Below are 21,457 nucleotides of genomic sequence, written 5' to 3'. Positions count from 1 at the left end.
GAAGAAGAAGCGTACTGCGCAGGCGCGCCTCAAAGTCACACTTCCGGGTAAAGGTTGTTGATGTTCTGTTTGTCTGTCAGGTGTAGTTAACATTGGGATTCACGTATTCGTGCGGTATTAGTTTTATGTATACACACAGTACGACTATTGTATTTAATTACAAAACGGACCGTTATAACTAAATGTAATTGGACTGTTGTTTAGGTCAGCTAAAAACTCTTGAACCGGTGGGACTGAAGTGATGCAACATGGCAGCAATACCGCTCAATAGGTGTTTTCTGTCGGCACTAAGGAGACACACTCGGTGTCAGAGCCGTGGACTTAACTATTTGGCAGAGAGGACAGTCAGTCTGTCCTCTGTTGTGATATGTCGCCACATGAGAGCAGAGGGGAGCACGAGTCTGGACAGGGTACCCTCGATGGAGTGGGACAGAAACAGTGGTCGGGAAAACAGCAGCTCCCCTCTGCTCAAGTCGGTGTCGGTGTGTTTGGGACTCTGTGGAGCGGCGCTTCTGCACAGTCAAAAAGATGAGGAGGGGAAGGACGGAAGAGCCTCGGTACCCGGGCGGTTTCTTGAACTCATTCTGCCATCAGCTCAGTGTGCTTCTCCATTCAAACCTGACAGCCCCCGGTTTAAATACAACTTTATTGCCGATGTAGTCGAAAAATCCACCCCAGCTGTCGTCTACATTGAAATCGTGGGGAGGTGAGTCGACAGAAAGGGTGCTTATGGGATTGTTGCAAATCAATTAATTTCTAGCATTTGTTACACCAAATTCTCAGCTGTATCTCAACTGTAAATGTTTGTTTTTATCATACTTCATATAGCACAGGTTATTTTGATGAATGTTATTCACACAGTATACATTGAAATCACAGAAATCAAACGGTGTGACTATTTAAATACCAATATTTGTGAATACACAAGTATTTTTCTACTAAAGCACATTATAACAAGATGATAATTAAGGTGGTTCCTGTTTACCAAATATTGTTGAAATTCCTGTTTGTCAATTGCTAAAATAACATCTTGGTTTTCACATCTGTGCGGATTATTCTTAATAATACATGTTGCTTTCAGGGTGAATAAGATCAACTGCTTACTGTTTTACAGACACCCATTTTCTGGAAGAGAAGTCCCAGTTTCAAATGGCTCTGGTTTCATCATTAGCAGTGATGGTCTCATTGTGACCAATGCTCATGTTGTGGCCAACAAGAGAGGCGTCCGAGTGAAGCTCACCAACGGAGAGATGTACAGTGCAACTGTGCAAGATGTTGATCCAGTGGCAGACATTGCCACCATCAAAATCTCTGCGAGGGTGAGCAACAATAATCTCTGCTCAGGGAGCTGTACATTTATTTGTTTACCTCAATGGATCCACATTTGCTTCTATCAGAATGGTTAATGAAACCAGCCGACTTATCAACATTTCATCACTTTAACAGACATAATCAGAAAACAAATGTCAATACAGTTAAGAGACAGAACACAATAAGTGGTTTCTTCAGAAACATGAACACAGGGGAATGTCTAATGGGTTTTTAATAACTTAAAACATTTTGTAATATAGGAGGAAAACAAACCAGCCTACAATGTGATCAAAACTATCAACATTGTATGCCCCTTTAATGAGAAAACAAACTTTATTTTTGTGATTTTCTTTTAAATGACTTTCAACATACTGCGCAGTAGAGCATGTTGGTGTTTGCTATATATCTCCTCAAGAGAGCTTGTTTGTCTGTTAAGACAAAAAGTGCCCTTTAAAGTGCTATATATATATATATATATATATATATATATATATATATATATATATATATATATATATATATATATATATATATATATATATATAGCACTCGTCGGCGAGCGTCTGGTGGCCGGGCTTTCGCCCATGGGGCCCGGTCGGGCTCAGCCCGAAAAAACATCATGGAGCAGCAGTCACCCTGTGGACCCACCACCCGCAGGGAGAATTATCGGGGTCGGGTGCTATGTAGACCGGGCGGCGGGCCAGGCGGGAGACCTGGGCGGGCCGATCGCTGGCGGCATAGACTAGCTCTAGGGACGTGGAACGTCACCTCACTAGCGGGGAAAGAGCCGGAGCTGGTGCAGGAGGTGGAGCGGTACCAGCTAAATATAGTTGGGCTCACCTCCACACACAGCATGGGCTCTGGAACCAAGCTCCTGGAGAAGGGTTGGACTTTGTCCTTTTCTGGAGTTGCCCAGGGTGAGAGGCGCCGGGCGGGAGTGGGGATACTCACGAGCGCCGCTGTGTTGGAGTTTTTCCCCCGGGGAACGAGAGGGTCGCCTCCCTGCGCCTACGGGTTGCGGGGAGTAAGGCTCTGACTGTTGTTTATGCTTATGCACCGAACAGCATTTCGGAGTATCCGGCCTTCTTGGAGTCGGTGGGAGGGGTCCTGGAAAGGGCGCCGCCTGCCGACTCCATAGTTCTCCTGGGAGACTTCAACGCTCACGTGGGCAATGACAGAGAAACCTGGCGGGGCGTGATTGGGAGGAACGGCTTGCCCGATCTGAACCCGAATGGTGTTTTGTTGTTGGACTTCTGTGCTAGCCACAGTTTGTCCATAACGAACACCATGTTCGAACATAAGGTGGCTCATAAGTGTACCTGGTACCAGAACACCTTAGGCCGGAGATCAATGATCGACTTTGTAATCGTATCATCTGATCTGCGGCCGTATGTCTTGGACACTCGGGTGAAGAGAGGAGCAGAGCTGTCAACTGATCATCACCTGGTGGTGAGTTGGATCAGATGGCGGGGGACTCGGCTAGAAAGACCTGGCAAGCCCAAACGTGTAGTGAGGGTGAACTGGGAACGTCTGGCAGAGGATCCTGTCCGGGAGGTCTTCAACTCCCACCTCCGGAAGAACTTCTCACAAATCCCGAGGGAGGCTGGGGACATGGAATCCGAGTGGACCTTGTTCAAAGCCTCTATTGTGGACGCGGCTGCTCGGGGCTGTGGCCGGAAGGTCATCAGGGCCTGTCGTGGCGGCAACCCGAGAACCAGGTGGTGGACACTGGTGGTGAGGGAAGCCGTCAAACTGAAGAAGGAGGTCTTTCGGGCCTGGCTGGCCCAGGGGTCTCCTGAAGCAGCTGACGGGTACCGGCGGGCCAGAAGGGCTGCAGCGGCGATGGTCGCGGAGGCTAAAACTCGGGCATGGGAGGAGTTCAGGGAGGCCATGGAGAAGGACTTTCGGTTGGCCTCAACAAAGTTCTGGCAAACCATCCGACGGCTCAGGAAGGGAAAGCAGCAGGGTCTACCCCAGGCTGTTCTCAGCAGGAGGGGGGGAACTGCTGACCCGGACTGGGGACATCGTCGGGCGGTGGAAAGAGCACTTTGAGGAACTCCTAAACCCGGCCAACATGTCCCCCGGAGAGGGGGCAGCGCCGGAAGACTTTGGGGTGGTTTCACCCCTATCCCTGGCAGAGGTCGCTAAGGTAGTCAAAAAGCTCCTTGGTGGCAAGGTGCCAGGGGTGGATGAGATACGCGCTGGACATTGTTGGGCTGTCTTGGTTGACACGTCTTTTCAGTGTCGCATGGGAGTCGGGAGCAGCGCCCATGGACTGGCAGACCGGGGTGGTGGTTGTTCCCATCTTCAAGAAGGGGGACCGGAGAGTGTGCTCGAACTATCGTGGTATCACACTGCTCAGCCTCCCGGGAAAAGCTTATGCCAGGGTGCTGGAGAGGAGGCTCCGACCGCTTGTCGAACCTCGGATTCAAGACGAACAGTGCAGATTCCGTCCCGGTTGTGGAACAGTGGACCAGCTCTTTACCCTCGCAAGATTACTGGAGGGGTCCTGGGAGCTTGCCCAACCAGTTTACATGTGCTTTGTAGACCTGGAGAAGGCTTTTGACCGGGTCCCTCTGGGTCGGAGAGGATCCGGTTCGGGAGTCTTGGGATCGCCTCTCTGCTGTTTGCGGATGATGTGGTCCTGTTTGCCTCCTCGGACCGTGACCTCCAGCATTCACTGGGGCGTTTTGCAGCCGAGTGCGAAGCGGCAGGGATGAGAGTTAGCACCTCTAAATCTGAGGCCATGGTGCTCTGCCGGAAACCGGCGGATTGCTCCCTCCAGGTGTGGGCAAACTGCCTACCCCAAGCGAAGGAGTTCAAGTATCTCGGGGTCTTGTTCACGAGTGAGGGTAAGGTGGAGCGGGAGATCGACAGGCGGATCGGTGCGGCTGCAGCAGTAAAACAGGCGCTGTACCGGTCCGTCTTGGTGAAGAGGGAGCTGAGCCGGAAGGCAAAGCTCTCCATTTACTGGTCGGTCTACGTTTCAACCCTCACCTATGGTCACAAACTCTGGGTCGTGACCGAAAGAACGAGATCTCGGATACAAGCGGCCGAAATGAGCTTCCTCTGTAGGGTGGCCGGGCTCAGCCTTAGAGATAGGGTAAGGAGCTCGGACATCAGGGGGGAGCTTGGAGTCGAGTCGCTGCTCCTTCGTGTCGAAAGGAGTCAGCTGAGGTGGTTCGGGCATCTAGTCAGGATGCCTCCTGGACGCCTCCCATTAGAGGTTTTCCGGGCACGTCCAACTGGTAGGAGGCCCCGGGGAATACCGAGGACACGCTGGAGGGATTATATCTCCCGGCTGGCCTTGGAACGCCTCGGGATCCCCCAGAATGAGCTGGAAAGTGTTGCGGGTGAGAGGGAAGCCTGGGTCGGCCAGCTGAACCTGCTGAACCTGCTGCCACCGCGACCCGACCCCGGATAAGCGGGTGATAATGGATATATATATATATATATTTTTTTTTAAACATGGTCATCACATACATCAGAACATTGAACTTTTATGTCGGCAGTAAATAGTGTATCTTTTGCCTGAATACTGTGTACTGAAATACCACTATTGCAAAAATGAATGGTCTTCTTCTTTTCCCATTGAAAGACGTTTGTGATAGAATAACAAAATGAACGAGCATCTTTATAATAAAGCAGTACACTTGCATGCTTGGCTTATTGCAGCAAGAAAAATAGGGCATTGATAAAATAGAAAGCTCTGTTCTTTTGATAGCATGAATGACCAATGAGCTGTAAGGAAGTACGCTCTTTCTCTTCATCCCAGAATCCGTTACCCACGCTCAGCCTTGGTCGGTCATCTGATGTTCGACAAGGAGAGTTTGTGGTGGCCATGGGAAGCCCGTTCTCTTTACGGAATACAATAACGTCAGGAATCGTCAGCTCAGTACACAGAGGCAGTAAAGAGCTGGGTCTATCCAATTCCAACATGGATTACATCCAGACTGATGCAGCCATAGATGTGAGTATTCTGCAATAGTTCTATTAAAATGATATATATGTACACAATATCTTGCTTTGACTTCAATCAAGAAAAATGAGGTGACTCAGCACTGTCTCATATTCACGCAGCATGTAACCGATTTGTTTTGCAGTTTGGAAATTCTGGAGGTCCCCTGATTAACTTGGTGAGTCACACATCTGGTTTACTTGTTTGTCACATTGAAATGTCACCAAACCTGTTCTGCCTGAATGGACAGGGCATATTCATGTTAGTGTAATGTAGTAACAGTAAACTTACAAGGAACCTAATTTTTGTATTTAAAAAAAAAAAGTTGCATTAGTTAATACTTCCAATGTTTTTGGCAGCCAAATAACACATTGGTGTACAACTCGCTATCTGAATGTGTTGCTTCTCCTGTTATTAGGATGGTGAAGTCATTGGTATAAACACCATGAAGGTCACTGCAGGGATCTCTTTCGCTATTCCATCTGATCGCGTGACACTTTTTCTTGATCAAGCAGCAAAAAAGAAGAGTAAGAATAAAAAGCCTCCTTCTGTCTCCCATTTTCTTTTATGAAATACATTTTTTTTTTTTTTACACATCCTGTTTTTGCACATCTCCTTCAAGATTCTTGGTTCGGTGAATCAGAGACGAAGCGGCGGTACATTGGGGTCATGATGCTGACACTGACGCCGAGGTAAATGCTTCACAAACAGAAGTGTAGTTACAGCTGAGCTGGCACCTCTGTGTCTAAAACCAGATGTGTTTCTGATTGGTCCCATTTGCTTCAGCATCATTGGAGAGTTGAAGTTGAGAGACCCATCCTTCCCAGACGTGACACATGGCATCTTGATTCACAGAGTGATCTTGGGCTCACCGGCAAACAGGTAAGCAGATCAAACGACTATGGGTCTGGATGAGTGGTGGAGTATCAGTGTTGGAGGTGGATTTACAGCAATAGGCAAGGAATTTAACTTGTATGATATGTTGCTGCTAACCCACAGTACTGTCGTACTTGTTTCAGAGCTGGCATGCTGCCAGGAGACATTGTGGGGGAGATTAACGGAGTGAAGGTGAACACTTCAGAGGAGATCTACCAGGCCGTCCGCAGCAGCGACAAAATCACTATGGTTGTGCAGAGAGGAGACGAGTTGCTTCGACTGCAAATGACTCCAGAGTGCACAGAGTGACCGCACAATTTCATTTCTCAACTTCATGATAATCTGAGGGACTGACGTTCACATGATTAGTTCATGATGACTTTTGTTAAATGTGAACCTGCAAGCCCCTAAGAAAAAGAATAGAAAAACAGTCCGGTATTGAATACAATAAACAAAATGTGTTTTCTAGTTCCACAAAATACTTCCCCTTAATTGGCAAAGTAGCAAAACTAGTCATGTACCATGTAATGAATTGTGTTTCTCCAGCCCAAAATACAATGTTTCTAAAGTAAATGTTAATTTAACCAGAAACAATGCACTTTATTAAAGCCATTTAATGTTGGACGGCAACAAGAAGCATGAGTGACCCAACAATATGGCATGGATCAATGGTATTCAACTGACTACCATAAACAGAGCAAACAAATTTAACAACTCAAAAGTGCTACCAGGATGACGATGATCACACAAGTAAAATATAAAATTCCACCAATTTTAAAAGACTGTTTTGAGTGTCACGCACAGTAAAAACAAAAAACATGAATTCACTTCATGTTGAAGAAAAATGCCAATTCTCCATGATGAGAAGCAAACAAAGTGAAGCAGTTACTCTCAAATGTCATAGTAAGCTGTGAAGCCACACCAAGTAATTTCCCTGGTATATGTACAGTAACACACTTACAGTAAAGTAATTAAGTGACATGTACTGGACTGCTACACAATTAAATGCATTTATGTCAAAGACTAGCTAAATGGAGATAACATTCAAACCACCTAAGGTCTAAACAATATGTTCATACTTAACCTGGACTTATGACATCTTGTTAGGTACGAGTACTACAACATACAAGTATGGGAGGAAAAATTACATTGATCAAATCCCATTAGAACGACTTTAAAAAGGCTTAATATATATATATATATATTGCTGGTAATATTTTTCTTTTTAAGAAAATATAAATTGTGCGACTGAAGCTTACAATACACTGCTGGCAGTAGAGCCAGGATCTGTGATGACCTGCCGGAAAAGGGTCATCTGTCGAGGCGTTGTGCTGAGCGATTCCCCGCAATAAAGGAAATAAAACTAAACTAAAAAAGACAATTGGACATTTCATGATGCCTGAATTCCTTGCACCAAAACCCAGATGCTGCTATGTTTGCCACGGTGGAATGCTGCAGATATCACGAGGTGCACAAACAGCAGCCAGACTGAATTACAGTTACATAAATAAGGGGCGGGGTTAGGTGTCTTGGAAAGGGAGTGACAATATGAGGGAGAAATTGTAGTGTCCAGCAGTGAACAGAGACTCCTTGAGTTTTAGCTAGATTGAATTGACGTGGTCCAAGGCGCACAGCAGCTCCTCTCCCTGCAGCAGAGACTGACGACCCTGCAAGGGGGCGTTGACCTCGCAGTCGTAGCGGGTGAGCTGTGGCAGGGTGAAAAGGGAACTGGTGCCCTCTGATGTGCTTCCCAGCAGACGACTCGCCAAATCTAAGAACAAGATATTTAAAAGTTATGATTCTGCTCGGGTTAAGTATCAAGTAGCAGTCTAATGTTTTTATTGCAGATCCAGTTTATTCACCTGAAGGCAGCAGAAGTATGGTCCTGGTTGTTTCCGACCCTGAGGCCTTCAGCTTTTTGCCCTGCTCCGTTTGTTCCAGGGGTAAAGTTTTCTGTGAAAATCATGAAATACAGACACTCAAATTCTCCATTTGTAAATATAAAGTTAGATCTATATGAACCATTGTTGTTAATGACTTACCTGTCCAATAAGCTCTCTTATGTCACCCAGCTTTCTTTTGCGCTGTGAATTCTGAGCTGCCAGGGTCCTGAGCGAGACTTCTTTGTCCAGCTGTGGGGTCCTGTGGCACAGAAACAGTGATGAGATAACCCCAAAGCCTTATAAAGAAATACATTTGGAGCACTTGGGAGGCTTTACCTCTTAGCAACGATGGTGGCAGGACGAGGGGCGGTAAGTGGTGCTGGGTAAGTTGTGCGACTACCTGCTGCACTGAATGGGGAGCTGGGATAGCTTTGAATGTCTTGTGGCACATGGACTGGAGAACTCAGAAGGGATTTGACTGGTCCACAAGAAAGAGACTCTTCTGGGGTCAGACTGCGCAGCTGGAAGTCATCGTCCATGGGGATGTAGGGAGCTAACATCTCCAGATCTAAGTCTTCCATTGCCTTCACGGGAGAAAGAAATGTCTAATGAATAAGAATACCGAGATCCGTTTTCTGTATTAGATCAACAATTAACTTGATTTAACTGCAATTGAATCTACAGTATCTCCTGGCATTATTACCTGTGTGGTGAAGGGGGTCTTGGGCTCTGTATCTATGGCAAACAGCTTCTCCACCAGGTCTAGTTTGAAATCTGAGCTCATTTCTGAGTCCATGGGATAACAAAAGTCCAGCTGACTGTCGGCCTAAAGAGAAATCAAAGGTCATTCCCTTCTCAGAACACATTAGTAAGTGGAGAAAGAAAAGTGTATTTTCTAACGTGCAACATGACAACAATTGACTGTCTTACCTCTGAGGAGTTGTGGCTGGACCGGGCTGGAGCATAGCTCTTAGCTTTGACATCCTCGGAGCTGGTGGTGGCGACACAGAGAGGCTCGCTGAGCGGCAGAGGGGAAAGAGGCAGAGTCATCTTGTCGCTGGTGAAGGGAAGCATTACATCATTGTATAGAGGGACCTCCTTCAGCAGCTGGACCTCTGAATCTGTACCAGAAGACAATTGGAGGTAAGAATGGTTTCAAACTCTCATTTCGGCTGAGGAGAAGTTTAATTGCTGTGAGGTCACAAACCAGGGCAGCTGAAGTCCAGGGAGATGATTGCGTCTCCAGCAGCTGGGGCCAGCAGTGTGAGAGCCTCTGGCTCTGCCTTCAGCTGGTCATACAGGCTAGCCAGAGGCTTGGCCTCTAGGGCCTGGGTGAACCGTTTGATCACATCCAGCTCTGGGCCCTTCTCCTCGTCCTTCAGCGGGGCCTGAGACATGTCAGGCTGGCTGCTGTCCACCTCATCCTTTTCTTTTTCCTCCTCCCGCTGTTGCTCCTCCTCCTTCACTGACTTCACATCCTCGATCTGCTCCAGGGACAATATCAGTTTCTCCTCCTGGATGCCACTGTAACAGTGTTATTCAGCCGTGAGATTGAGTTTACTGAGTATTTTGCAATGGCTCTGAAAATACCACCACAAAAAAATAACAAAAAAACAGTCTGTAATCTGTCTTTTTCATACAAGCCAGTTCTTTAGTTCTCATTTCACACAAGAAAAAACACAACAAACTGAAGTTACAATCTCTTCTGAAAATAATATATTTTTAAATATATTTTCCGCACTATAAGGCGCACTTAAAAGCCTTTAATTTTCTCAAAACACGACAGTGCGCCTTATATATGTATTAATTCTGGCTGTGCTTACTGACCTCGAAGCGATTTTGTGTGATACACGGCACTCTGTCAAAATGTTTTAGTACGACTTTGGTAAACTACAAAGCCGCACCGCTTGCAGCATTACGGCTACCGTAGTCAGGAGCGTTGCGGAGTAATACATACTGTGCTTCGCCATAATATTACAGTGTGTGTGTATAAGGACCCCAAAATGGCACCTGTCAAGAGACACGCTTACGACGCAGACTTCAAACTCAAGGCTATCAGTCACGCAGTAGAACATGGGAATAGAGCCGCTGCGAAAGAATTCAACATTAATGAATCAATGGTACGGAAGTGGAGGAAGCAAGAAGATGACCTGCGCCAAGTAAAGAAGACCACACAGCGTTTCCGAGGGAACAAAGCGAGATGGCCAAAGTTAGAGGACAAAATTGAACAGTGGGTTATTGAACAGAGAGCAGCAGGTAGGCGTTTCTTCTTGGTGCTTTCATTTTATGAAAAGACGTAATCTCTCCATCCGCACACAAACTACCATCTCGCAGCAACTGTCAAAAGATTACCAAGAAAAGCTGGCCACTTTCCGTGCATACTGCAAAAACAAAATCACTGAAAAAAAGATCCGGCCAGAGCACATCACCAACATGGACAAGGTTCCCCTCACCTTTGATATCCCTGTGAACCGCACCGTGGAGAAAACAGGGACCAGAACGGTGTCCATACGCACCACAGGGAACGAGAAGTCATCCTTCACTGTAGTTCTCGGTTGCCAGGCTAATGGCCAGAAACTTTCACCCATGGTCATTTTCAAGAGGAAGACTTTGCCAAAAGAAAAGTTTCCAGCCGGCGTCATCATCAAAGCTAACCCAAAGGGCTGGATGGACGAGGAAAAGATGAGTGAGTGGCTGAGAGAAATTTACGTCAAGAGACCAGATGGCCTTTTCCACACATCTCCGTCCCTATTGATTTGAGACTCCATGCACGCCCATCTCACCGATGCTGTCAAAAACAAAGTGAAGCAAACTAATTCGGAGCTTGCCATCATTCCAAAGAACTCCAGCCGCTAGATATTGGTGTCAACAGGGCGTTCAAAGTTAAACTGCGAGCTGCGTGGGAGCAGTGGATGACAGAAGGCAAACACACATTCACCAAGACAGGGAGACAGCGCCGGGCGACTTACGCTACTATCTGCCAATGGATCGTGGATGCCTGGGCTACGGTATCAGTCTCAACTGTGGTCCGAGCTTTCACGAAGGCCGGAATCATCACTGAACTGCCAGGTAACAGCAACGACACTGACTCTGACTTGGATAATGACGAGAGGGATCCGGGCATGCTGGATGCCGTAATCGCCCAACTGTTAAACTCGGACACTGAAGATGAAGAATTTGAGGGATTTGTGGACGAGGAATGAACTGAAAAAGTGAGTGTATTGTGTTGTATTTTACGTGTTACAACTGAACAAGGTTGGGAGTTATTGTGAATACGCTCATTAACGTTTGAACAATGTTGAGTTATTGTGAACACGTTTAATAAAGTTTGACTGACTGTTTTGTTTCGCTTAATGGTGCGCTTTATATATGAAAAAAAGATCAAAATAGACCATTCATTGACAGTGCGCCTTATAATCCAGTGCGCCCTATAGTGCGGAAAATACGGCACTCTTCTTTTTGAAGAGCTTTTATAGTACCTGAGCACAAAGTTGACACAGACAACACACTGTGGCTGGGAGTTCTTGTTGTTGTAGATGACAGTGGCTTGTGTTTCCACCCACACAAAGCCTCCTCTCTTGGCCAACATCCGGTACTGGCCTGTGCTGACTTGGCCCTTTGCAAACACTAATAGCAAAGAGAAACAAACAGGAAATTAAGAAAAGATAGATTTAGACATTTGGTTAAAGGCTTGGCAAAAACACCAACTGTGTTGTATTTAAGAACAAGTTTGAATTAAATTCACTCTTGTTCTTCATGCTTACAGTTGTGGTGAGTCTTGGTAAGATGGTCTGAGTCCAGAGCATGATAGTACTCATACACAGAACGATTCAACAGGTCCTCTGGAGCATAACCCATGAGCTCTGTGATCCTGGTCAAGCAAAACACAATCTCTCAATTCCTCTGCTGAGACGCAGACTAGGCTTCTGTAGTATCTGCAATGACCACTAGGTGGCTCTGTGTGACTATGCTAGTGAGAGCTTTGGCAATAATAACAGTATAAGCACAGGCGCTCCACAGGTGGCCTAAGAAGCTGAATTAATCCATGTCAAACTTCTTAATAAATCACACAGATGAGCACACTCACCTTTCATCACAATACGTGAACTTCATGTCCATTGTATGGCGGCTGAGAAAAGTCTTGGTGTCAAGAGGGACCTCAATGTTGGAGGGATGTTGGATGGGGTCACAGATCAAAACCAGGTAGGGGACAGGTGGCTCCTTGTGCCCGTTGGTAGGCTCCTCGGTGTGGGTGTCATATACACGGACATGACCTGAGCAGTGGAGCACCTAGAGAGCGACAACAGGCAGGTCATAACATTTTTATTATCATTTCCAGACCACAAGAAGAGTAAAATGTTTCTGATGCAGCAGACGCATAATTATGAGACCCAAGTAAATAAAAGGCATACATGTGTTTGGCAAGTGGGTAGCTGTTGCATAATTCTTTCATCTCCATTTTTCCTTTACATAAATAAATTGTATATCTGTGTGTCCATTAGGTACATATGGGTGGGTGCCTGTCTAAATAATCCATAATTGTTCTAACTCTTCACCTATAGTTCAACCTTTTTCAGATATAACTTAAACATCAGCACATTCAAGTCTTTATTATCCTAGCTGCTTACTTGCCTTCTTACAGGCTGAGTGGCATTTAACACATTAAAGGGCATTACACGTGACTCATGATTTGACATGCCCTCTCTGAAGGTTCATGGTATTTTTAAATGATGGTAGAAAAATGTAAAGGATAATACATTTCCTGACATTTGATTGACCTGACTGATTCCACTTCCGCCTACCTTCCATGTCGCTGATTTGACATTGACAGTGCGGCCCCTGCTGGTGAGAGTGCATTTCATTCGGAGGAAGAAGCTGCGCTCTGTGTTTGGTTCCTTGGCCTTTTTGGAGCCTGAAATCACAAAACAGGAAGAGATGTTCACTGCCTCCACTTTGGCTTTTCATTCAGTGTTTCATTATAAACTTTTGCCAACTGCCAAGAGTCCACATTTGCATTTTACATAAGGCTATAAAGCACGGTGGTCATTTAACAGTTAAATAAAGGAAGTGGAGCTACCTGTCGTAGCTGAGATATCTGTGTCTAAAAGGCATACATTTCATAAGGGAAGAACTGAAGTGTTTTAGCCAAATTAATTTCACATAAAAGTTCTAGTGAAAACCTTACATTAATTCACTGGAAATTATATAAAAACAACAAATTTAATCCATTGACACAAAGCAATTACAAATAGGAAAATTGCCAATGATGTACTCTAGTGTTGGACTTAAGTCCAACACTAGCTAACTCTAATCACTTTGACCTCTGGACTGAAGTGGGAAATAATGACTTGTTCTCACAACCTCCTGGTCTGAATTTGCCAGAGTGCCAAAAAGTGAATTAGATTCCCTGCTATTGGAGCACTGGCAGACCGCTTGTGTGTTCCCGATTCTGTCCATTAGTAAGGTATTATACTGTGTCACCACTCATTGTTGTTATCCCTCACCTGTTTTGTGGAGCAGCATCTCCCTCAGCTCTTCCTGGTCGCAAGGATGTATGAAGTCAAACACACTGAGTCCAGTCAAGTCAAACTGCAGCAGAGTGTGAGAAAAGAGTGAAAGTCCTATTACCATGTATATACAGCAGTTTATAGTTGTTCATGGTGGACATTGTGTTACTATTGCTTTCATTTTGTCAATAAAAAGGCCAAATGTGTATGTGGCTGCTTCTTAAGCAGTATCTATAGAAGCGTAAGATCAACCATATTTCATTTTCTGCTTCTGACTCCGTTTTCCATCAATCTACTGCTATTTTCTGCATGATCTCTTTAACGTTTACACACAGCAGGTCAATTCAAACCAACCTGTGCCAGCCCGAGGCACTTGTTGACATTCTCGGAGAGATAGATCATATCTCCATCTTCTGACAGGACCAAAAGAAAGCCCTCCAAAGCTTTTAGATAGGAGCCATTTAGCTGTGATTCAAGCTCTGTTTCATCCTCTGTCATTGGCTCATCTGGCGGAGAGAGATAAAAGGAAGACAATAAAACTAAGGAAAATTGACATAATATTTTTATGTTGTTAATGCAAACTAAGCTAAATGCTCGACTGACAGGTACAACAACTACAGATACTGACCAGTACTGAGCACTTTTCTCATGCGCAGGTAGCTGATGATGAGTCTCATGATCGAGGCCTTGTCCAGGCTGGAGCTGACGCTGTGGGGCAGGGGCAGCTCCTGTGCCAGCTCGTAGAACACCTCCGACTCCTTCCCACGCCGGCATCTTGCTGCATCCCTCGACTTCTCCTTCCTCCGCTCCGAGCTCACCCTGCAGGAGAAAGGTAGTGGGTCAGCCAAATCCTGGCCACAAACAGGTTCAATACACACTACAAGAGCTGACATCCCCCCTTCCCGACTGAGTGTGTCCTGTCACTGAGGAGGCTGCAGCAGCTGGAGTCCAAACAAGCAAGCTCACAGACAGGCTTCAGTCTGGACCCCTGTCATAATAATTTACATAAATGGCTATCTGCAACCGTCTTATTGGATGTTGAACAAACAACATGGAGTCCACCCCCTGAAAGTGATTGGCTGGGAGGCAGGGCATGGACTCTCCTGTCTGTCTCTTGGTGCACACTGCACAGCCAAGCTACAATGCTACACTGTGACATTTATGAGTCTGGCTGAACAGATCTACAGGGAAGAGAATGATAATAGTGGCACTAAGACAGAGATCACACACAAACACATAATGAGTGACACCTTCAATACCAGGACAAACAAACTGTCATATTTTCCATTAGTTTTTCTATTGGCATGCCACATAACTTCTTTCTACTTGTCCCATATTAGATCAACCATTTATCCAAGGTTGGGCTAATGGACTCACCACACTGTAAACAAGTCCATAATACATGGCAGTATTTTAAAATGAGAAGAACAGCAAACTTTAAAAAGGACACAATTCACTTATTCACTTTATTGTACTGATGTCTAACAATGGCACACTCTTGGCTGTTAAGCAAAGCACTGCTTAAGTTTTTTATTTGTATTGGTGAGCACATGGGCATCTCTCATGATGACCACTAACATAAATATATGATCTAAATGTGCAAAATACTTGCAATAGTCAACCTGACTGCTGCTGACCTTCAGCCATTATCTCTCTTACAACCACGGTCTCATAACCTCAAAAGCATTTAGATGACTCTGAGGCAGCATCACCACAAAATAGATGGCAGTTCAAAAGCCCTTGGCTTTGAAATGCACACCTAATTGAAATTGATCTGTGATATACTTACAGCATTGACCAAGGCTATGTTGTTATTTAAAGCTCTCAAACAAGAAAAGGGACCGGCTGACTGAAATTCCCCTCCTGCATATCAAATCATCTGGCAGGGTTGCAGACAGATTTTTCATAGGGTTGAGAAAGGAATGCTTTCGTTTTTGGAGCAAAACTTTCCAACAAATACAGATAAATAAATAAATAAATAACTCCTCTGGGTGAAAAGTCAGAGCGTGGCCTTTATCTCTTAGGTTGCACCAAAACCAAAAGCCCAAACCTGAGTCTGTAAACACATGAGGATTTTGTGTGTGCAAAAACAGTTGTGCATAATCATATACGGTGAACTATGGGGTGGGTGTTCAACTGCAGACATTTTTTTTAATTAATTTTTTTTTAAATCAGACCAACCCAACATCTTTAATAATGTCCCAACCACAATTCTACTGGATACCTTTCCTTCCTTATTTAATTTCCATTTTAATGACAAATGCCCGCAGAGACTGAGTAACTGAGGTTCTTGGTGGGGGAAATACCAAGAGCCTTCCTCCTCTTAGGGATTTGTAAGTTTATGTGCACTGTAAGATAAACATGCTTCAACCAAGACTGTAATTACAGCTACAACTGTATACACTCACCCACATGTTTGCACATTTGCAATACAATTGGGAAATATTTACAATATCTTCTGTCAACTCCACGGGACATAGCCAGAATATCTAGACATCATGAAAGCTGATCTCGGGAGTTATGCTACTTCGGTATTCACATTCACAATTTTCTTTCTTATAATCTGACTTTTGTCTCCTACTGCAACAATTACCGCCAACCGGCATTCATTTAAGTTAATTTATCATCACAGGGTGAAATTATCACAAATTCAAACAAGGCATTTTACAAAATGGACTGGGGAAGTGCACTGGCTAAGCTTCTGATGATCTAATGACATAAACCACACACTGTTATAAACGGTCCCATTGGAAGCTAGATGATCGATTAGTACAGGCCTGTAGACAAATTGATTTCCTCTGTAGTGCCGGCACCCATATTGTATTAGACAACTTTATGCAAATCCTATCCACTGTGTATTACTACAATAATAGAGGACTTTAGTCAGTTCTACTTGCATAAATCTGAATCCAAATTTAAAGAATAAAGTTGTGACACAAGTCTAAAGTCCAATACAAACACTTACTTTTGGGTCTTTTTTCAGTACTGTGTGATACTTAAATATAAAAAAGTACAGTTTTCAACTAAGGGGTAAAACAAAACTGTCTACACTTATTACACATGAAACATGCCTCAATGAATACACAATCACATGTCCAGTTCCGCTATCTTTAATTAGACTTGTTTTGTATTTGTTAAGAATTATTATATTATGTAAACACATTTTATTTAAATTGTTAACAGATGTGAGCAAGTGGATTAGAGATTATTGGGGGAAACGCAGCATAAAAAGAAAATAAGCCTTGCCAATGCTACCAGAGTTGCTTGTGTATAATGTTACTACGGGTTGACCTATTTTGCCAGAGAAATATTCTCACTGTCTGTCAATCCTTTGTAGTGCCACAGTAAACATTGTCTTATCTATTATATAATCCAGTTCAGACAAGCACCATAACTAAAACCTCCACCCACTATGAAAAGCAAAGCAACACTGAAAGTAAAACCTTTACAGACACATTAACCCATGGCACGATAATATTATATGTAGTGTGTAACATTTTTGGGAACAACATAATAATGGTCTACCTTAAATTCTCAAGTATGTTGCTGTTAGTGTTGTACCAGCATCTTTAAATAAAGTAGTGGATGATAAAATAAATATTACTCCCTAATTTGGGAGTGGAATGAATTATGATTAAAGACAATGCGAAGTGGTTTAAAGCTCTGAAATCCCTTGAATAGTTGATTTTTTGTCAAGCTAAATTTTTTTCGCTTGAGAAAGGAAAAATAAAATAAAATAAAACAAATAAAACTAGTATAAGGGATAGTAAAGCCGTTAAAAATCGTAAAAGAAATACGGACCTATGCTTTGCATGACAATATGATATATTAAAATAGCAGACACTCGCATTATTTTACGTTTGACTAGAAATGCAATTTTGCAGGGAAAGGTTTTATCAGAGCTAAATAAAAATCATTGAAGCGTGTTTTCCCCTTTGACAAGGGAAAGATAGGGTCCTGGGAGACGGGTCAAAAATCTAAGTTTTTGAACTTTAAACACATTGACATTGCTGACCTGCTTTGGCCTTTCAACCCATGACCAATTAGATTACAGCTTACCAAAAAGCTATATTGCTATAGTTAAGAGTTTTCAAAAATACACAAGTCGAACTTAAAAATGGTTATTCTTCAGCATCTCTTAAAGAGTTATTTGTAGTAATTTGGCATCATAATGTAGTTCAAGTATCATTATTCATCACTCATGAGCCCAAAACTCAAAAAGAAACATAACATTAGTCCCAATATGAATCCGGATTTAGGTATGGTCAATGAGTCCAAGGCAAAAAAAGAAAGATAAGTTTGGGCAAATGTTGGACACATACCTTTGACGTAGTAACGTATATAGTTCAGTATCAGGACAATAGGACATGTATTTTTAAATGTTCAGTATATTGAAGACATGATGCATAGAGGTATTGTTTTCATACATGCTTTCTAGCATTGTTTTAGAAACACTTTGTCAAAGCCATTATGACAGTGGCCTATTTGATAATAAAAATAGTGAACAAAGATGCATCATTACACAGATAAATGTGGCATTAAAAGTCTTGATGCACAGGTAACCCGTGCAATTTTTCTGATAGGATGTCCTTTAACACGACAATCAGTCATCACAATTAAAGTTTAGAAAGTTTAAACTGCTTGTTGTATATATATATATATGGACAACAAGCCAAAACTGCTTGTTGTCCATATATATATATATATATATATATATATATATATATATATATATATATATATATATATATATGGACAACAAGCAGTTTTTTTTGATCTCATTGGTAAAAACCTCTGCATTTATGCAACTTGCTAGCTCAAACAACCTTAATGAACATCCATAGTAAGCAGCGATCTATCAGTCTTCTTTTTTTGTTTAAACCTTCATTCCACACTTTCTTATGTTCACATACAACCAATATATACCTAGAACCTGTACCAACAAGGGACACCAATTAATTTTCAAGTTCTAACTGTCTGAACACAAGTACTTGAACAATGAACAGCAATGAATCGGAACACACATTTGGCCACTCCTATTGACGTCAAGCCCTAGTGATTAAGAGATGAGACTGATATTACGCCACGAAGGCACCTCACAGACACCAGCTTAAACTGCATCAAACCGACCATAACTCTTGATTTATACCAAGATTTAAAAAAAATAACAAATAGCTAAATTATTGAGACTAAACAAGTTATTGAAACTTTCTTAGGCCTATACAAAGGGCCTAAATTCAAACTGGCAGAGAATGAGTAAAGCCCACCGGACAAGTGGATGCACTTGCACTAGTCTTGGATAACAACACATCCCCATCAAGGCAATGGCTTGGAACTGAATTTAAGGACGATAACTACAGGCAAACTATTTAACTGTTCAGTCTACAAATTAGACATTTTAAAATTTGCCACGCAAACAGTTTAGTACAAGTGCATAACACCAACAGCCGTAACAACATCTTAACAGCTCAGTAGGATTTTAGCATGTGGGATGAAACTTAAGCTCTATGGAACAACTAGCACCCATGTTGAGGTAACATTTTTTTTAAAAGACATCTTCCATTATCAACTGTTGAAACACAAGGTCATTTCAGGGGACCTTTCAATTCCATTTATACAAACGTTACCATGCAAATCAGTTAGGAAGTTGTACAGGAAACCTTGGTGCAAAGCACATCAATGACAATTGTTCAAAGAAGACAAGTGTTGTCCTCTGCTATTTCACCCCCTCATCGGACAGCAAAAGAATCCCCATGTTTCCTGCCAAAAATAAAGACTCTGCTGACCATCTGTTGATCACCTCTATTACATTTATTTAGTTTCTCCGGACTGACTTTATTTTCAGATGATTTTGGGGTTTTGCACCTGCCGTTCCCATTTGAACCACATTTCCCTCCATCTTAATATGTACAGTTAGTGTACAACCAAACTGGAACCAGGACTGAAATGTTACACATTTTAAGCTTTTCGCACAAAAGTCTTAGGATACCTTCAGCACATGTCCACATATTTAGTGTGTCTGTCAGAGATAGAAAGGCCGTCAGTAATCTGCTGGATGCCTTCTGGGGCAGACAGACTCAGCAGCATCCAACACAATATTTGGGCTTTTTACTGATAGATTACAAGCAGAGAAAACAATTAAGTGGAATTAAAAGTAGTGTTAAATCCAAATCTTATTAAACAACTTTTCCACGTAAACTTAGATGGTAGTTTTTTAACACATTATAATAACTTAGATTATCTTATTAAACTTTAACATAATAAACGGCTTCCAGTCCAGAAAAAGCGAAATTCAAACCAAGGCCAACTTTGTCAAACCCTAAATATTTCATCAGAAACCGCACACCACCGCTCAGGGCTGCTCACACTATCAAGGTTGGCACATCACACACAAACAGTAAGCTACACTACTTAACACATCATTATATAGTTGACTACAAGTTGTATTTGTAGCTTCCACATGTGTCAGACTCTAAATAACTGTAGATATTACATTTAAGAGATCTCGACACGGATCAAAAACAAAAACTGAGAAGGACGGATTTAATTTCAAAGCAGATTTGATCAACATAAACAGACATGTCGGTATGTAAACAGTTTAACGTAACTGTTAAAACAGTTTAACGTCAACAGCTCTCAGGGAACTAGCTAGCTACGTTAGCAGCCTGCTAACGATTATCTCGTCGTTAGCGAACGCAATATGTCAAACAAACACGTAAAACTAGAAGTGAACCTCGAAATGAAGCGCACAATGTCACACAGCGAGGAGCAACACAATCCCGACTGAACTCAAAAGTTAAGTCGGCTCTTGAACAACCAAATAGCCCGCTGCGTACCATTACCCAACGTTAGCATCGACGTTACCTTTTCTTTTCTGGTACAGTTCCTGTGTCCATGTCAGGACGAAAGGACCGGAGTTGAGTCTCTCTATCGATACCAAGCTGTGTCCGCGCCCGTCGAGAAATAAACCAAAGTCCTGATGTGAATCCGTAAATCCTCAAACACTTCGCATACGGGTTCTCACTGTGTGAATTTCGTGAAAGACGTCAAGCTTTGATCCGCTCAAAACATCCCATTCGTGTACTCTCTTCTTCCGTGACAGTGCCACGCTGGTCGGTTAGAGGCACTCCTCCCCCAGGCTCCGCGGGGACGCGCAGTCACATGCTCTTCTCCATCGAGGATGCGCACAGAAAACCTGGCGGAGCTGGAACAAACAAATAACTAACTGTAACTTTCGACTAAAGTTAGACAGTGTTTGATTCAACTGTCCGTCTATGACATCAACATAGACCTCACGGGGTTATTCAGTGTGGCTGCTGTTTGTGTCTAGTGTTACTTTAACTATAATTATCCTATCACGTTCACCCAGATTTGTGGTTGGAGGGTGTTTTGCTAATAACAGCCTTGTTTAGTTTGCATGAGGGGGCATAGAACAACCGCTGCTGTGCTTTTAGTTCGTACTAACTACTTTAGTACTCTTTAAATGGCAAAACAGTGTTTTTACAAAAAATACATAACATGACACGCTATCAGATGTCTGCTGTCTTTGCCTTCTCCCTCAGTGCCCCATCCTCCAAATTGCCCCTCTGTGCCCCTTCAGTTCCCTGTGTGGCATGTCTCTGCCCAAACCTTTTTTTTCTTCAAACATTGTAAACGTTATGAATGTATTTGCTTGTGTGCAAACTCATAAAAAAGAGTCAGTGGTTTTCTTGGTTGGCAGGCTGCAGCATTACCAAGATATGTGCATTTAAAATATTAGAAAATTGATTTCCCAACCCACTAAAACACAGAAAGGCACTCCAGGGGGGTATGTGAGATTTATAAAAAAAAAACAAATTTAAAATTAGAATCAATTCAAAAATCCTTAAAAAAAAATAGTTATTTAATAAATATTCAATAAAATATAAGTGTATGTTCGTAAA

General features: G+C 43.0%; 2 protein-coding genes across 2 annotated transcripts; one reads left to right on the top strand and one right to left on the bottom strand.

Annotated features, from left to right (window-relative positions):
- Window positions 1-8: 8 nt before the first annotated feature.
- On the top strand, window positions 9-7,274 carry LOC117751278 (serine protease HTRA2, mitochondrial-like). Its single transcript, XM_034563027.1, has 8 exons — window positions 9-706; window positions 1,115-1,319; window positions 5,087-5,281; window positions 5,415-5,447; window positions 5,688-5,796; window positions 5,892-5,961; window positions 6,056-6,151; window positions 6,289-7,274. Exons 1-8 carry the CDS (start codon window positions 249-251, stop codon window positions 6,452-6,454), a joined length of 1,332 nt encoding a protein of 443 aa, XP_034418918.1. The 5' UTR covers window positions 9-248; the 3' UTR covers window positions 6,455-7,274.
- hif1aa (hypoxia inducible factor 1 subunit alpha a) lies at window positions 6,731-20,755 on the bottom strand. Its single transcript, XM_034563026.1, has 15 exons — window positions 20,400-20,755; window positions 14,164-14,354; window positions 13,890-14,041; window positions 13,533-13,617; window positions 12,831-12,940; window positions 12,116-12,318; window positions 11,793-11,899; window positions 11,508-11,655; window positions 9,236-9,552; window positions 8,959-9,149; window positions 8,732-8,854; window positions 8,365-8,612; window positions 8,188-8,287; window positions 8,008-8,098; window positions 6,731-7,916 (listed from the first exon to the last, which is right to left on the bottom strand). The coding sequence occupies exons 1-15, from the start codon at window positions 20,429-20,431 to the stop codon at window positions 7,747-7,749; spliced, it is 2,268 nt and encodes a 755-aa protein (XP_034418917.1). The 5' UTR covers window positions 20,432-20,755; the 3' UTR covers window positions 6,731-7,746.
- Between the last annotated feature and the right edge of the window lie 702 nt (window positions 20,756-21,457).

Source organism: Cyclopterus lumpus, chromosome 22 (assembly GCF_009769545.1).
Source record: "Cyclopterus lumpus isolate fCycLum1 chromosome 22, fCycLum1.pri, whole genome shotgun sequence".
NCBI classification, from domain to species: Eukaryota; Metazoa; Chordata; class Actinopteri; order Perciformes; family Cyclopteridae; genus Cyclopterus; species Cyclopterus lumpus.
Note: the sequence above shows the minus strand (reverse complement) of the source record. Positions and strands in the feature narration are given on the sequence as shown.

What these genes read in the sequence shown, in the direction of transcription:
- LOC117751278 (XM_034563027.1), top strand. Translation starts at nt 249, where the DNA reads ATGGCAGCAATACCGCTCAATAGGTGTTTTCTGTCGGCACTAAGGAGA. An exon ending in AGACTGATGCAGCCATAGAT is followed by an intron (nt 5,282 to 5,414) that starts GTGAGTATTCTG and finishes TTTGTTTTGCAG; the next exon opens with TTTGGAAATTCTGGAGGTCC. An exon ending in TTGGGCTCACCGGCAAACAG is followed by an intron (nt 6,152 to 6,288) that starts GTAAGCAGATCA and finishes TACTTGTTTCAG; the next exon opens with AGCTGGCATGCTGCCAGGAG.
- hif1aa (XM_034563026.1), bottom strand. Translation starts at nt 20,431, where the DNA reads ATGGACACAGGAACTGTACCAGAAAAGAAAAG. An exon ending in TCAAATCAGCGACATGGAAG is followed by an intron (nt 12,319 to 12,830) that starts GTAGGCGGAAGT and finishes GTCGCTCTCTAG; the next exon opens with GTGCTCCACTGCTCAGGTCA. An exon ending in GCCACCATCGTTGCTAAGAG is followed by an intron (nt 8,288 to 8,364) that starts GTAAAGCCTCCC and finishes TCTGTGCCACAG; the next exon opens with GACCCCACAGCTGGACAAAG.